Raw genomic sequence first — 17,041 nt, forward strand, 5'->3', positions numbered from 1 at the left:
CAGTCGTACCAAGTTTTTGGTCAAGCAACGATTCTGGTGGCCACTTATGGCTCGTGACGTTCACAGTTTTGTTTTGGCTTGTTCAGTTTGTGCCACTGGTAAGACTTCCAATCGACCTCCTGCTGGGTTACTTCAGCCACTGCCAGTTCCTTCGAGACCCTGGTCCCATATCGCTCTAGATTTTGTTACCGCCTCCCGCCTCCCAGGGCAACACGGTAGTTTTAACCGTGGTGGACCGGTTCTCGAAGTCAGCTCATTTCATTCCCTTGCCCAAATTACCCTCAGCCAAGGAGACAGCGCTGGCTGTCGTTAACCACGTCTTTCGGTTACATGGCCTCCCGATAGACGTGGTTTCCGACAGAGGACCCCAGTTTATATCCAGATTTTGGAAAGAGTTTTGTAAATTACTGGGGGCGACTGTCAGTCTATCTTCTGGGTTTCACCCCCAGAGCAATGGCCAAACTGAAAGAGCCAACCAAGATCTGGAAAGAACGCTGCGATGTTTAGTCTCCAAGAATCCTTCCTCTTGGAGTCAACAACTCTCTATGGTGGAGTACGCCCACAACACGTTACCAGTGTCATCCACGGGCCTATCTCCGTTTGAGTGTAGTGTAGGGTACCAGCCACCAATTTTTCCCAGTCTGGAGTCCGAAGTCGCGGTCCCTCCGCTCACGCATTTGTCCAGAGGTGTCACCGCACTTGGACTAGAGCCCGTGAGACTCTACTCCAGGTGGGGGCGCGCACCAAGGCCAAAGCCGATCGCCACCGGTCTAGGCCTCCCGTATACGTCGTCGGCTCCAAAGTGTGGCTTTCAACTAAGAACATTCCTCTCCGGTCCGTCTCGAATAAACTTGCTCCCAAATTCATTGGCCCGTTCGCTGTCACCAAGATTGTTAGTCCGGTGGCAGTCCGCCTTAACCTCCCTCCTGCGTACAGGAGAATTTATCCCGTGTTCCATGTCTCCAAAATTAAGCCCGTGTTTTACTCTCGTATTAATCCGCCAGCTCCGGTTCCCCCACCGCCGCGTCTCGTAGATGGGGAACCATCCTATTCGGTCAACCGTATTCTGGATTCAAGACGGAGGGGACGCGGAGTTCAGTACTTGGTGGACTGGGAAGGTTACGGTCCGGAGGAGAGAAGTTGGGTACCTGCGAGAAACATCCTGGATCACTCCCTTATCGATGATTACAATCGACAGGTAGGGGAGTCTGGGAACGCCAGGAGGCGTTCCTAGGAGAGGGGGTACTGTCACGGTTCATGAATTCACTGTTTCCTTCGGGTCTCGTGGCTCTGTTGTTTACATGTGTGTGTGTAGGGCGTGACCGAGGTATCATCACTAATTAGCGCTCAGCTGATCACACTCACTGACACCAGCTGCAGCTCATTCTCACTCCCATAAATACTCACTGTTTTGTCCTTTCCTTTGTCAGAGCGTTGTTTGGTGTTTGTTGTGAGTATCTCCGGTTCCCTGTGATGTCCCATACAAGTTTGTTCCTGTCTTCGAGTTCCTGATCGTCTTGTCTTCACTTTGTATGGATTACGTCACCTCACTGGATCTCACCGAGCACTTCACCGAGCCCTTCACGACCATCGAAGTCCCTGTGTCACCCGTGTCGTGTCATCATCTTCATCATCATCAGCATCATCTTCGTCTACCGGCTTTATGACTGTTTCTGACTACATATATATTAAATTCTGAGTTTCACTTGCATCTCTGCTTCCTCCTAATTATTGCCATGACAGTCCTACTGACACAATTATGCACTTTTTGCTGAAAATTAACAGACACTTCCAAAATGTTAGGATCCATCTGAAGATATACAGAGATGACGTTCTTCCACAACTATAAGAACTGCACAACGCTTGGAAATCTCAGCAGGCATCTCAATCACGTTATGTTGCACTATCTGCTCTCACTAAAGGGTCAGAGAGATGAAGAGCTGTTGATCTGCGTCTGCAGATACTCTTGATGTTTCATCTCTATTATGTAATAAAAACCTAGAGGTAGATAACAAGTCCTTTTGCCAGCTTGGTTTCAATAAAAGCTGTTTTTGGACTAATAGTCCAAGTTGAGCTCTGAAACTTCCACTGTTTTTAGCACAATGACCTCTCAATTTATCCAGCCAGACATTTATATGGTGAGATAGTAACCTCTGCAGCTATCATTAAAGAGAGTCATTCAGATCATGCCTGGATAATTAGCCCTGTTTCCCCTGTTTTCCTTGTTTCTGTTATGCTTGTTATCATATAGACAGTGGTGTAATGTAACGAAGTAATAATACTTCGTTACAGTACTTGAGTATTTTTTGGGAGTATCTGTACTTTACTCGAGTCTTTATATTTATATTTCTGTCAACTTTCACTTTTACTCCACTACATTTCCTAATAAAGTGAATACTTTTACTCTGATACATTTCCCCGAAGCATATTCGTTACTTACTACAAAATAAAGTCAGAACACAGACTGCAGGAAAGCAGGTTTGATGAATCAGTGGTATAGCGTTTGCAAGTTAGACTCCTGAAAACACCTTTGCTGGTGTGCAAACAAGTGCGCGCTCAACCGCGGATGATTCATTTCCCACTCAAAATCACACACAGAGAGCTCGTGCACGTGATTTATTAGTCTATTAAAATTCAAGGCATTCTAAATTGTAGATGGCAAAAATGCGTATGTTTTTATGTTTATAGAATTTAATATAGAAGTTAATCTATATCACACATAGAATGCCGTTTTTAATCCATATATCAGCATGATAACATGTAATAATCATTTTATACAAGTTTAATAAAGTTAGCAGACTTAGCAGTTCCAAACAAAGATCACAGCACTGTTTTGCGTCTCTGAGCAATGGACGGTGTTTACTAATTGAATGAATCAGCTTTTTGAACGAATCGGTTGAATAAATGATTCAGTGATTCACTCATTAACACAGTCAAATCCTTTGTTTCTGAATGAATCGGTTGAATCTCAATGACTCACTCATTAACAGTCACCTGATGCCACCTACTGGCGGTTTTAATTTTACATTTCGACTTTTTTCATATTTTAAATCATTTCAAATATCAGTATTCAACGTTTTATGTTTAAAACAAAGCATTATTTATGCATTTGTAACTGCAGTTTAAATGCATCCATGTTCCCTCTGAGATGCATTAAACTGTGTAAATATGTCTAAGTGCTATTTTAGATGCTGATTCTAGAAATGGTTTCTTACACTGGAATGAAAGACACCAAGAACCAGATGAAGAGCTTATTCTTACCCAAACACACAAAACGGAAGAAAGAGTTAAAACTGAACGCAATCTTGCTACTCAAACTGTGTATAAACATTTTCTTAAGTATTTACTTGCTTCTTTTCCATTTTGCATTTACTTGTACTTTTACTTTCAATACTTAAAGGGATAGTTCACCCAAAAATGAAAATTCTGTCATCGTTTACTCAGCCTCAAGCAGCTCCAAACCTGTATGAACATGTTTGTTCTGCCGAACACAAAGGAAGATATTTTGAAGAAAGTTTGTAACCAGGCTGTTCTGGGGCACCATTGACTTCCATAGTAGGAAAAAAAAAATACTATGGAAGTCAATGGTGCCCCAGAACTGCTCTGTTTCCCACAATCTTCAGAATATCTTCCTTTGTGTTCAGCAGAACAAAGACATTCATACAGGTTTGGAGCTGCTTGAGGCTGAGTAAACGATGACAGAATTTTCATTTTTGGGTGAACTATCCCTTTAAGTAAGTTTAATTTTTAAAAAATACTTTTCATACTTAAGTACAATTTATATCACATACTTTAAGACTTTTACTCAAGTAATATTATACATTTAACATGCAGTTTTTAATTAAAAATATAATTTAGGAGTGTCACGCTTAAATAATAGTTAAGTTAAATATTTGAACAATTCTGAGTCAAAAATGTACCATCTGCTCATGTCATGGGCTTCACAGGGGCTTTAGTAACACGACCGTGAATGGGGTCCTTAAACTAAATACAGTTTTCTCTGGAAATCAGGAAACCATTTAAAATCAGGATATGGTGTCACACCAGAGGACATGGTTTTCAGAGACAAAATGTATCGAGTTCCTACACTTTCAGAAATATATGGATAAAAAAAAAAAGATTGCCATTTACTAAAATAGACGCTTGTACAATTATGCCGCAGGTGTTTATTAAACATTGTTATGCTTTCCTTTTTCATTTATAAAAGTCGTAATTTATTGAACCATGCTTGAGACAGTCACACCATAGGACAATTTTGACATTTGGTTCAAAAATTAAAAAAATCGAATAACACTGGAGCTTTTGTAACAAAAGGTCCACGTAGGACAAATAAATATTTAACCTTTTACTGCATTTTAAATAACGACAATATTAATTATATAAATTTTTATCTTGATACTGTAAAAAGTGATAAGTTGACTTAACTTAAAAAAAATTGAGGAAACCCGTTGCCTTAAAATTTTTAAGTAAATGGTAATTAAAAAAATAAGTTAAGTGAATTGTCAAGTTCACTTAACTTAAAAAAAAAATATATATATATATATTATTTACTTAATTTTAAGGCAACGGGTTTCCTCAATTTTTTTTAAGTTAAGTCAACTTATCACTTTTTACAGTGGAGGGAGAGTGAAAATGCCATGTCACATCAACAACCCATATACAGTATATATATATATGTACAGTATATATATTTAAATAACTGTTTAAATTTTATGAGAACAGAGCAGACGACAAAACTGCAGTAACAGAACGATATCATACATCAGTGTGGATGATAATATAGTTATATTTAACGCTCTTGGTGTGAACGGGTCTTAAGTCATGTAGGCATACATTTTGAGGAAACAACAGCAGACGGGACAAAATGTTGACGAACATAGGAAAACAATGACACTTCCTGTCTGAGAGCTCGTGCGTAACAGCAGCTGCTCACTTCTGCTCAATCACCTTTAATGCTGACCACCCTAACAAACAAGACCACTGCTCTATAGTAAAGATACTGCCCAGGAAACAGAGGCCAAGATAAAAGAAGATTTATATCTTCTCACATGCCTCACATGTTTGTCCTAAAATCCCTAGATGAATTATATAAAGTCATATTGAGCATCAGCCCTACCCAGCATCCATATGAGAATGAGAAAATGTTTCCGTTCCGATATAAGACACAAATCCCTCACACAGCACTGGTGGACAACAAACGGTGTGTTTAAACAGAGCAGGATTGACCTGTCATGTCCCGCATGGTTTAACGTCTGATAAGTCTGATTCTCCTCGATAACAACCCATCATCATCAGCAGCAGCAGCATGAATAATACATTCCTCAAAAACACAGGGTCAAGGAATATTTCCTTGAACCCTTGCCTTAAACGTCTACTAGTGCGCTGTCTTGCAAACATAATCTGCGCTAATTGCACTGCAATTACAATTGATCATGAATTATGCATATATTAATCGTTTTGAAAGCCAATGGTGATACATTATGCTCCTTCCGTTGCAATTAAATCACCGTTAACCGTTTGTCTATATCAAACATAATCACACATCATCAGTACAGTCTTCTTAATTGTTAGTCCGTGGGTTTCTGAAGGAGTACAAAATGAAGTAAAACAAACAACAACACAAAACAGTACAAAAGAGTACAAACTCTAATGTACATTAATATGGTTAAGCAGCGGTAAATCATTTTATCAACGTGTTAACAATTGATCAAATTAGTGCCTAATTTGTATAAAACGTTATTAGAGAAGCTATCATGATTTCTTCACACAAATTGCAGTGCTGAGAACATTCGTCAGTGAAGTACCAAAGTCTTGCATGAGAGGTGTAAAGGCTTACAGAATCTGAATGTGAAATTAGACTTTTACCACATGGATGAGGAAAGAACCTCTCCACACCACAGTTAATCTCTGATTCCTCGCATGCTTTGCATGACTCGATGACTCATTTCTTTAAATGTACCCTTTACATAATGCAAGCAAGGAAACAATTTTAGTAGCGATGCCAAATTAACTGAGAGGGTGAGATTTGACTCCACGGTTTACAGCGAACATGAGCTTAAGCTGACAGCGTCTGCGCTCACCGACAAACCATTAGCCCTTCATTCAGAAGTTAAGCACTTCACTCATTTACACATCCACCGCTAGATGCCTGAACCAGACACTAATCACGAGACTCACATCTAGTGTGCAGGAGCAAATGCAACACGAATTTAAAAGTGCTGTTTTGGTGTTGAATTTTATTTTATGAATAATAATCAGTTTCTAGATCAGTTTCTTGAAGTATTACAGTATCATATCGTTGCCCATTCTTGCGTTCTCAGTGTTGCGTGCACAGCTGATTTCATAGCAGCACAGTGAAAACAGTGATAATTCACCACTGCCAAGATGAGTTCTTAAGAAAACGTAATAAAGAAAAACAAATCAGTGCTACATGACTAGAGAAAACAGAGAACGAGAGGAATGAAAACTTCAACACCATAATGCACTGGGCTCAGTCTGTGAGCAGGGATACACAAATGTGAAAGTATGATCTGTAGTTTTAACAAAAGCCCTGGAGCTTTCAAAAGCAAAACAAAAACGTGTCATCCTGCAGACTTTTGCTGAGAAATAAACCAGGATATCTCAGCGCGGCTAAAAGAGCCAGAGCACACATTTACATGTACTATACTGACTCTAAAACAATACGAAGCTGGTTAAAATAGCTGAAGTTACCAATTAATAGGAAGTTTGCTTGCAGGACAAATTAACAGTACATAAACACTTCAGCTACTATTATTAACTAATACGGAAACAAGTTTAACGAATCATTCAGAAATATTGAATTTATTACTGAGATTTGAGGACTGAGCTGCTTATAACCAACAATTACTGAAGGAGATTGGCCTCATTAAAGGGTGGCCTACCGGCTTTTTTCAAAGGCTTGAATGTGTTTATGTATGTGTTCATGCTTCGTTTTTATTTTTAAAATTGCATTATTTTTCACATGTGTGACCCTGGAACACAAAAACATGTTTTCTGAAAGCAGAATAAATAATCTTTCCATTGATGTATGGTTTGTTAGGATCGGACAATATTTGGCTGAGATACAACTATTTGAATGCATATCTTAGCAATGCATATGCTGTATATGTTACATGCTGTAGTCTCTACCAGCCATTTGTTGTAGGTCTTACAAAGTGAATTCCGTAAAAGACAATTTCTCCCTTTGAATTGAACTTTGAGCGTCGAACTAGGTATCACTTGAGAAATTAGGAGAGGCTTAACATTGTTACAAACTGTCCATTTAGTTTTCATTATCATGGATTTTAGTTGGTTTTGTTTCATTTCCTGCTGTCTTTGTTCAAGTTTCCTGCTCTATTTAGTTACTATGGCAATTCATTTGATTATCACACCTGATCGTTATCTGTGTATGCATAAGTTCCTTGGATTCCTGAGTTCATTGTCGGTTGTTTGTGTTTAAGTGCACGCTGTTACATTGGCTTGGATACCCTGTGTTTATTCTTTGATTAAAAACCCTTTATGTCGGAAACTTGGGCCTGTCTTCATCTTTGGGCTTTTATTGTTGTAACAAACATGGGTTTCATCAATTTTTTGCATTTATATTTGAATAAAAGCCCAGATTAAGTCTGTTCATCAAATAAAGCGATCGTGTCTGTTCAGAAGTTTTGGATAAAACCGCTCGATTCAAATGAATTACATTTACAATGTTTTGGTTATTTTAACTGGGGGACAGAAATCTCTCAGGTTTCATTAAAAATATCTTCCTTTTTGTTTTAAAAAGGAATACAAATCCTATTGGTTTGGAATGACATGAGGACATGAGGTTCAACTAACCCGTTAACAGTCGCAACTCAATTGTTAATGCATGCAGTACCATTCATTTGTCCTGTAATACTTCCTTAACATGACTCAACAACACAAAACGGTCGGCCAGATGAAGTCTCAGGACAGAGGCCGGATCACTCACCATGTTGATGTGCAGTGGTCCAGATCCTGGTCTAAACCGCTTCCGTCTGTTGGATCCTGTGCTGCTGTTCCTCATGCGGAGAACGACTGATTTAGCCGTGGTTTTAGCTGCAGGACAGATCGCTAAAATTAGCCAAAGCGCTCAATTTGAGAGCTGAATAAATAATCTTTCCATTGATGTATGGTTTGTTGGACAATATTTGTCTGAGATGCAACTATTTAAAAATCTGGAATCTGAGGGAGCAAAAAAATCTAAACATTGAGAAAATCTCCTTTAAAGTTGTTCAAATGAAGTTCTTAGCAATGCATATTACTAATCAAAAATGAAGTTTTGATATATTTATGGTAGGAGATTTACTAAATATCTTCATGGAACATGATCTTTACTTAATATCCTAATGATTTTTGGCATAAAAGAAAAATGTATAATTTTGACCCATACAATGTATTGTTGGCTATTGCTACAAATATACCTGTGCTGCTCATGACTGCTTTTGTGCTTCAGGGTCACAAATGATAATATAATTCACACCACAACATGAAACTGTAATCAGGATTATCAGAGAAACCTGCGAGTGTAATATGCTGTTGTATGTGCTGTATACTGTATCTGTGGCTTTGGCCTGTGCTGTACCTGGAGGAGTGAGCACGTGTGTGAGGGCGATGGGCTCCAGGGCGGACAGTGTGGTGGGCAGCGGCAGAGAGCGACACCGCTGGAGCAGAGCTTTGAGAGGAGGATCTGCAGGCGACTGACCCCGGGGCCGCGACAGCGTCTGAAAATCACTGCAGTACGTCAGGTAACCTTACAAAAACACATTTCAAAGCCTGTAAGTGCATTACATGCAGATGGTTAAAACCTGACCCTCCATCATACAATGCCTGGATTCAAAAAGTGTGGGAGCTGTGCGAAATGGACCATATCACATATGCATTGCGACTTCAAAAAACAATTGTTCTAAAGAGGTGGGCCCCTGTTATGCTTTAAATATTTCAATAATGAGCTATATAGTTCATCCATCTACTCTATCCACCTTATTTATTATATATTTTTTTTCTTTCTGTTCATCTTTGGTCTTACTAGGTGTTCTTGGATGTTTTTTTATTTTATGCATAGCATGTTTTATACAATTAAGACTGAATTGTCAACGTTGCTTGAATATGATGGACTAACATGTTAAATTGTATTTCATTCAACGCTGTGGTTAAAAAAAAAAAAAAAAAAAAAAAAAATCACATTGCACTGCATCCACAGCATCTCTTACAGCAGTACATCAATAGTGGAGTGGGGTTAGTCAAGTGAAGAACAGCATCTGAAAACAGTCAACAAGGTTTGGCTATTGTTCACACAGGCAGACCAAACAAACAAAGCATTTTTTTTTTTTTAGCTTTTTCCCGTCTAAACATGAAATCCTGTTGTACAAGCCTGCTGGAGGTGTCTTGAAATTAGATTACGATTTTACTTAATGCATCTCATTCTGAACAGTCAGATCAGATTTGATGTGTTTTTTAAATTTATTTATATATATATATATTTTGTCATTTGTCGCAACAAGAAGAAAATCAGCACACACGGGTACTGAATGCATGGAATCAGTGTGAGGACACCACTTCCAGTTTCAGTTATAGGCCTATTAAATTAACTGTTAAACATTTAAACACTTAATATGAAATAGTCACTTTATTTCCATTTTTCAAATGTTTTCTTCAGTTTTAATGAAAATAGATTATATCTGATGGGAAAAGCGAGAAGAGGGAGGTAGGGAAAATGTGTATTCATAGTATTTGGTGGGTGGGGTGAAATCCACTGTCCCAGTTTTTTTTCTTTTCCGGCTTAAACAGACAATGGTAGGTGGAGTTAATGTAAATAGACTCTCCCTTTTGAATATAGCACCATCATAATTTAGCTTTTTCATTAAGTCAGTGTTTTTGAACTCTGTTCCCGGAGGAACACCATCCTCCGGTATCTGACCCGTGTGTTTCTGGGCTGCGGTCCACTTTTTTTATTCCCCTCCCTCACTAACTTCCCTCCGTCTCGTTGACTCGGATGTATGTCATTGATTATGCTTCATGAGTGACCACCGCCGCCAAACCCTGCGCAGAGGGCTGAACCGGAACATACTAAACCCTTGATCCACCATGGAGCTGATTCATTATTTACATTTTTTTGTTTATGAATTAGTTTGATGCAGCATTTTTTGTGCTTATAGCTATGCTTGGGATGTTGGAGAAAATATACACAATTACACAAACTAATAAAATATCAATATATGAACAGCGGCTATGCTTATCCTCCTCCTCCTGCTCTCCTGTTTCTATCTCATCCTGAGGTCACTGGAGTTTGGATCGAGTCTCGCTTGTGAAGACTTCAGATAATGCCATTTCTTTAATGCCACTGTCCTCCATCCCTAATCAAACACACCAGCGTGTAATTTGATGGCTGTAATTAGATTTGTTTTTGATTAGGAATAGAGCTAAACTCTGCGGGACTGGAGTGGCCATTGCTCTACACAAAGCTGTTTCAACTAATATTGATAATAATAATGTCAGCCGTGACAGTATACACCAGTATTAGGACATTCTTCTTCTCAAATGCTTCATTAAGGTCAAAATGAAATCAAAAAGACATTATCTGTTCACTTTCTTAATACACATTCCCGGATGTTTGTTTTTGTAATCTTTCATCAAAAAGTAATAATTTCTAACACTTTTCAGCTAATTGCACCATTCCTTCTTATTTTACATAGAGTCCGCTTTTCACCATCCAATCAGCTGTCAATGGACAAAATCAAGTCCTGTGCTACATTTTCATCCCATTTCACCAAGAAATATGCATGTTATGGAAATAAAATGGATTGTAGCTTGATGATCAAACAGCTTGGATGTTGAAACAACTCAAAACGTCAGCTTTCAATCCAGCTTATATTACCTTAAATATGTCCTCCGGGCAGTTCATCTTTTTCCTATCCGTGCAAACATCTTGGTTTTCATCAACAGCTTTGCTAGACGAGTGATGTGGGATCTCTGTGTTTTCAAAGCCAGTCTGTGTCTCTTTTGGTGGCTCTGGTTCTTCACATCTCGGGTGGCTCTCGATGGTGGCTAGAGAGATGTGAGTCGAGCTGAGCTGGGACTGCGATTCGTCCGAGTTATTGCACAGGGAGCTGTTATCTCTCGGAGAGTCTGGGCATGTTCTCCAGGCCTTCAGCACCACCGGAGGAGAGCAGTCCACCATGGCATTAACAGGCGAGACCGCAGATAACGCGGGTTTACCGTGAACTGAGGTATCGGCTTTCTGCTCGCTCCTGACTGTCAAAGTTATGAGTTCTCCGGACTCCTGCGTCTTTCTCACTCCGAGAGGTGACTGCTGTCCTTCAGGGGGGGAGAATGAGCGGGACGAGTTTCTCCATTTCATTGCAGTCTCGGCCACGGTGTTGAAAAATCGGAGAATGCCTCGGAAATGGCTGCTTTTGCCATCAATCCCTGTTTGTTCGGGTGTAGAGTTCAAATCCTTGACCAGTTCAAAATTGACCGAGCCGTAGTCGGAATCAATGGTTTTGTCCAAGGCATTCATTGACTCAAAACTACTCTCTGTCAACGTTTGACTTCCTTTTCCTTTGATGGAAATTCCTCTCAAGTAATTCAAAACGTCACCCCCCCTGGACCAGCGTCTTCTTTGAGGTATCTTGAGGCTTTGCTTCGCGCAGGAGTTGTCCTGTTCTGTCGAATTGTTGTAGTTAGGGTGAGATTTCTTTGTATAAATGACTCTTTCTGACAGCTTACACCCGTTTTGGTTGCTAACAGTGTTTTTGGTCTCCTGCTGGATGTTGTCTGGGGTTGCAGCGGGGGTGATGTCCTCAAACGAACAGTAGAAGTCTGCAGTGTGTCCTGCGAATGAATGTCTCTTGGCTTTATTCCTAAACACATGCTTGAAGTCTGAAGAAGGAGAGTCCTTGCACATGTACACATCATCGGCCTCGACTTTAAGGTCAATGCTGGATTTTTCATCAGAAATCTTACCGGCCTTCCCTCTGAAAACAGACGGGGATTTTAGTTTCTTGAAGGACCTGACTTTGTTAGAGATGGAGAGTTTGAGGAAGGATGCTTCACCGGGGAGGATGACGGAGTGAGGTCGTCTGTCCAGGTTCGAGGGGGTCTTGCGGCGCTGCAGGATCCTCCAGATGGCCGCTGTCCTGGAGCGCCGCACCGGTTCCTGTTTTTCTCTTCTGAGCGTCTGACCGGGAATAATGGAGTCTGAGGAATTGCATTCTGGAATCCATGAGATCTCAGCTTTGCTCTCTTCGTCAACTGAAACGTTGAACATGCTATTGACAAATCCATTGGAGAGACCAGACTCTGACGCGGGGCTGATTGCGCTATCCATCCTCTCGCATTTTAATGTCAGGTGTCCAGCTTAGGAAGCATCATTTTTATCATCATTGGGAAAATCTGTGATAAAACAAAACCACAGGCTATGGGAGATTAATGTGTCTAATGTAAAGTACATTTATTTAGCAAAATGACCTATTTAAGATTTTTTGCATTCAGATGGCATTCAATCATGTCTCCTAATAGACTCGTATGCCCATTAAAGTAACATTAAAGACAAACAAGTATACTTTTCCACTTGTTACAAAACCATGTCCACAATGAATTAAATGTAGCAGTCCATCTACCATAAATCACCTTTACTTTCTCCAGCATTATTTATATATATAGACCTGATAACATAGTCTTTAGTTTAAATTCAAGTCATAGATGTAGCTTAATTAAACAAACACACACACACACACACAGAGGCTGTACACTACCATTCAAATGTCTGTGGTCAGTAAGATTTTTTTAAGAACTTTTTTTTAGCACTAAAACATGTAAGTGACATTACAAAACAGTTCTATTTGAAATAAATGCTGTTCTTCAAAGTTTCTGTTCATCAAAGAAAACTGAAAAAAATGACACTGTAAATTGTGAAAACTTCTTAAGGATCGTGTGAAAAAAGCTTAAGAAAACAAAAACTTCAAAATCCCAATACTATTTAAAAATATTACTATTAAACTATTAAAAAGTTCTTGACTGTACTTTTGATCCAACCTTTAGTCTTCTTTCAAAAACATATATATATATATATATATTTATATATATAAATAAATAAATATATATATATATATATATATATATATATATGTGTGTATATATATTACTGACTCCAAACTATATATGAATATACAAGAAATTACGGCCAACATAAAGAAGTGTGATTTCAAACCCTAATCCTATTAGAATTTTTGATAACACTTAATTTTAAATACCAATTCACATTATTGACTAGTTGCTTAGCATGCATGTTATTAACATAATGGCTGTTTATTAGTACTTATAAAGCACATATTCTGCATGAGCATATTCTACATCTCGAATCCGACCCAATACCTAAACTTAACAACTACCTTACTAACTATTAATAAGCAGCAAATTACGGGTTCATCGAGTCAAACGTTGTAGTTAATAGTAAGTTAACAGTGAGAATTGGTCCCCAAACTAAAGTGTGACCAAATGTTCATACTTCTACATGATCTGAATGCACTTATTCAAAAACAAGACACAATGTTATGAACCCACACATCAGGAAATTCCTCTTCTTTGATAAGAAAAAGATTTTGGAAAAAAAATAAAAAACTTACCAAAGTAGAATGTTTGTCTCATAGAATAATTGAAATCATTTTGTGCGAATCCTTTGACGTCAGCTGTGGTTTTCCAATATAATGATTTGTCCGATTGTTAATCCACAGCATGCTCAGGAGCGCTGGAGGGTTTTCTCAGCCTGATGCCCCACAGAGACCGAGCAGACGCCACATACACACACGCCCAGTTCCTCTCATTAAGTTTGAAGTCATGATCCAGTTATTTCTGCCACTCTTCCACTGCAACTACAAAGACTCCAGCTCCAAACACAGCGCAGCGTTTAGCTGGGTCAGTCGCGTTTACATTCAGAATCAAATGTGGATTTGAAACTGAACTTTAAACTGAATTCGATGCCGAGTGTGTTTGTCAGTGCAGCGGCGAGCGTCATAATCTACATAGTAAATGAACACAATACACAAAACCTAGGGTCAAAGTTTTGAGGGCCTATTTAAAACGCTTCCTCTTTGTCCTGTTTTGGTACTACTGTAATCACATGGCATTTTCCTGCTGGACACAGGAAAGAGAGGATCTTACACAAGTGACTGAAAAAATGCTTTAAGCTTGACAAAGACAGGAAGCCTGGCTGACAGCATGTAAATATCTGCGCCGTACACTCTTTCCCTTCTGTCTGTGCTGCGCCATTGTGAGGGAAAGACAATTGGGTTTTCTTTCCCCTTGTGAGTCAGTACTCTCCAGTTTGTCAACATGATACGGCCACAATAGCCGCTTCATCCGCTGAAGCATGTCGCTGGCGCTCTGTATACGCGTCTAACATACATATCACACATTCAAATGCTTTTTACTGGTCTCAACTTTTCTTCACGAGCGTTTCTACTAAAAGAAGATAAAAGGCCGTAAAGCACGGCTCACGTTCAGCCCACTTCCTCTGCAGCTTTCCTGCTATCCAATTCTGTCACAATGCACATCCTGGATAAGAAAACCCTCCTTCACTTTTTGTTTTTCAAACTAAACTCTTGTGTGAATGAGCTGGAGAGTCACCAGGCTTTGACTCAGAATTAAAGCGGGTTTTCTCAGCTAACGTGCTGATGTTTGTTCTGTACGATCTCTGTTTCTGACTGTCGTCCAGAAAGCACCTCGTGTGATGTCATCACTTTTTATCTCACAGAACAATTGGCGTCTTCCTTAGTTTCCTGTGACACAGATCAACAGTTTGATAGTGCAGGCTCACCAGCAGAAAACAGCAGCTAGACCTCAAACTGCTCCAGCAGTGATTGTCCTATGACGAAGTTAAAAGTGCTATTAATAGTAGAAATGAAAGAAGTAAAACACTTGCATTATATGATCTTAATCTTTCTTCTTTGTGAAAGATATTTATTTATTCTTGCTCTACAAGTTATATCTGTCATTAAATGCCATTATTTTTTTCTGAAATGCACTTATTTTCATAATGATATACAGTGTGTGGCTGAGGAGATCATTTATAGACAGGATCTCTTGAAACTTCATCTGAATGCCATTGCTCTAATCAGTCTATTTATTTCATGCGGCATTGTGTGCCACGAATGAGGTTCTAATTAGACTAAAAAGGCTATTAATAGGTGATTTACAGCAGGATATGATCTGTTTTGTTTATTGTTGCAGTGTGATGCCAGTCCATTTCCTGCTCTCGCTCGTTTTCTGAAGCATCACCTTCAGTTCAGGAATTTAAAGTTCAATGAAGATCAAGTGAAACATCATTAAAATAACTATTTAAGACACAGCTATGTCCTATAAATAGTCTTATAATATCTGGTTTTGGGTGGACCGGAAATGGGCGGGGCTTCGGAAGTTTATTGCATTACACAATAAGTCGCTTTTGTTCATCCCAAAGAGGCACAAAATCACTTTCACACACCTTTACATTAACTGTTCCCTCCGGGTGGATTGAGTCCTTAACCATCTTCAAGAATCGGCTAAAAACACATCTCTTCCATCTTTATTTGACCCTCTAACTCTAGCACTCTCTATTCTAATTCTATTCTTTAAAAAAAACTAAAATTGCCCCTTTTAGACTTGCACTCTATTCATTTACTAACTGCTTGTTTTCTTAAAAATAAAAATAAAAATAAAAAATACTATCACTAGCTTTTCTAATTTTTTTCTATTTGTTTTCTTTTTATTTATTATACAATTAACAAAAGCAAAAAAGGCCTCTAACACTAGCTTGCTCTATTCTTTTTCTATTCTATCTGTTTTCTTTTTATTTATTAAAAAAACCAACCTTGCTACATGTACTGTGTGAAGCTAACTGAGACTTGTTACAGCACTTGCGTATCAATGCTCTTTTGTTGATTCTGATTGCTTCTATTGTCCTCATTTGTAAGTCGTTTTGGATAAAAGCATCTGCTAAATCACTAAATGTGAATGTAATGTAATGTAATGCATTTAAATGTGATTCTGTTCCCTTTATAGTTTATTATTCTTTTTATTATATTACTAGCATTTCTTTAAATGATTTCTAATAAAAACTCTAAAACTAAACGTTAAATGAATAATTCTGATATGCACTGATTGCATTCATAATATTGTAATATCCTCTGGCTCACCTGTTATCCAGCAAACTCCAATAGTGACTGTCTGTCTAATATTTCTCCTATTATTCGTGGGTATTCAGCTTCGGGCGCATCCATAGCTATAATTATGTCTTTATCTTACTAAATTTATATGATCAGTTTAGCTGTTATAAACTGAGGGCCAGGACTGCCTACCATCACCTACACTGCCAGACGTCTGTGGTATTCAATCTGAAGTACAGCATCATCCATATGGCTAAACTGGTAATATGACTACATAGACACAGTTATTCAAAGAATAAACAAATAAACCTAAATGCATCACATTGGCATTCCACACACAAATGAAGTATGTGGACACCCTCTTCTGATGAAGGCTACTCGGTCGAGGGCAAAATCAGTGACGTTCTACAGAATTCTTCTTCTGTTTTGAGAAGACATCATTTTCTGTTCCAAATGACAGTACGTCTGTGTGATGTCCATGCAGAAATGATTTACTGGCCGTGTGAAAGAACTGACTGACAAAGACCAGCAGTCGACCTCTGATTGAACTCTTCTGCTCTGTGACAGCTTCCGCTTTTCTGGAAAGTCTTTCCACTGGATGCAGGAACATGGAAGCAGAAACTAGAAACAAGTGCACTGATGTCAGGCGATGGGCCCTGCTTGCAGTCAAGCGTTTCAACACTTCCCAAAGGTGTTCTGTGAGTTTGGCTCTGGGCTTGTAGTAGGCCGTTGGATTTCTTTCACACCAGACTATCCACATTGTTGTTGCTGTAATGCCGTCTGTAAATTCTATGGGTCTAGCTTCCGGTCTCATCTGCGTTCAAATATTTTTATCTATACAAAAAAGTTTGTTTTGCTGCTTGATATTGAAAATTGGTGTGTCT

The 17,041-nt window shown here is 38.9% G+C and overlaps 1 protein-coding gene across 7 annotated transcripts in view; it reads right to left on the reverse strand.

Annotated features, from left to right (window-relative positions):
* The window catches only part of arhgef9b (Cdc42 guanine nucleotide exchange factor (GEF) 9b), a 47,023-nt gene extending 32,956 nt beyond the window's left edge, over window positions 1-14,067 (reverse strand). For 3 of the 7 annotated variants that reach the window (XM_058797214.1, XM_058797219.1, XM_058797220.1), the window contains exons 1-4: window positions 13,641-14,066; window positions 10,892-12,408; window positions 8,600-8,738; window positions 7,967-8,073 (exon numbers count right to left, since the gene is read on the reverse strand). In XM_058797214.1, coding sequence (XP_058653197.1) covers window positions 7,967-8,073; window positions 8,600-8,738; window positions 10,892-12,343 — 1,698 coding nt within the window. In that variant the 5' untranslated portion in view covers window positions 12,344-12,408; window positions 13,641-14,066. Of the gene's footprint in view, window positions 1-7,966; window positions 8,074-8,599; window positions 8,739-10,891; window positions 12,409-13,640 lie in introns of all 7 variants that reach the window. The other 4 variants (XM_058797218.1, XM_058797215.1, XM_058797221.1 and 1 more) reach the window with 2 other exon arrangements.
* Window positions 14,068-17,041: the final 2,974 nt, after the last annotated feature.

This window comes from Onychostoma macrolepis, chromosome 14 (assembly GCF_012432095.1).
Source record: "Onychostoma macrolepis isolate SWU-2019 chromosome 14, ASM1243209v1, whole genome shotgun sequence".
Taxonomy (NCBI): Eukaryota; Metazoa; Chordata; class Actinopteri; order Cypriniformes; family Cyprinidae; genus Onychostoma; species Onychostoma macrolepis.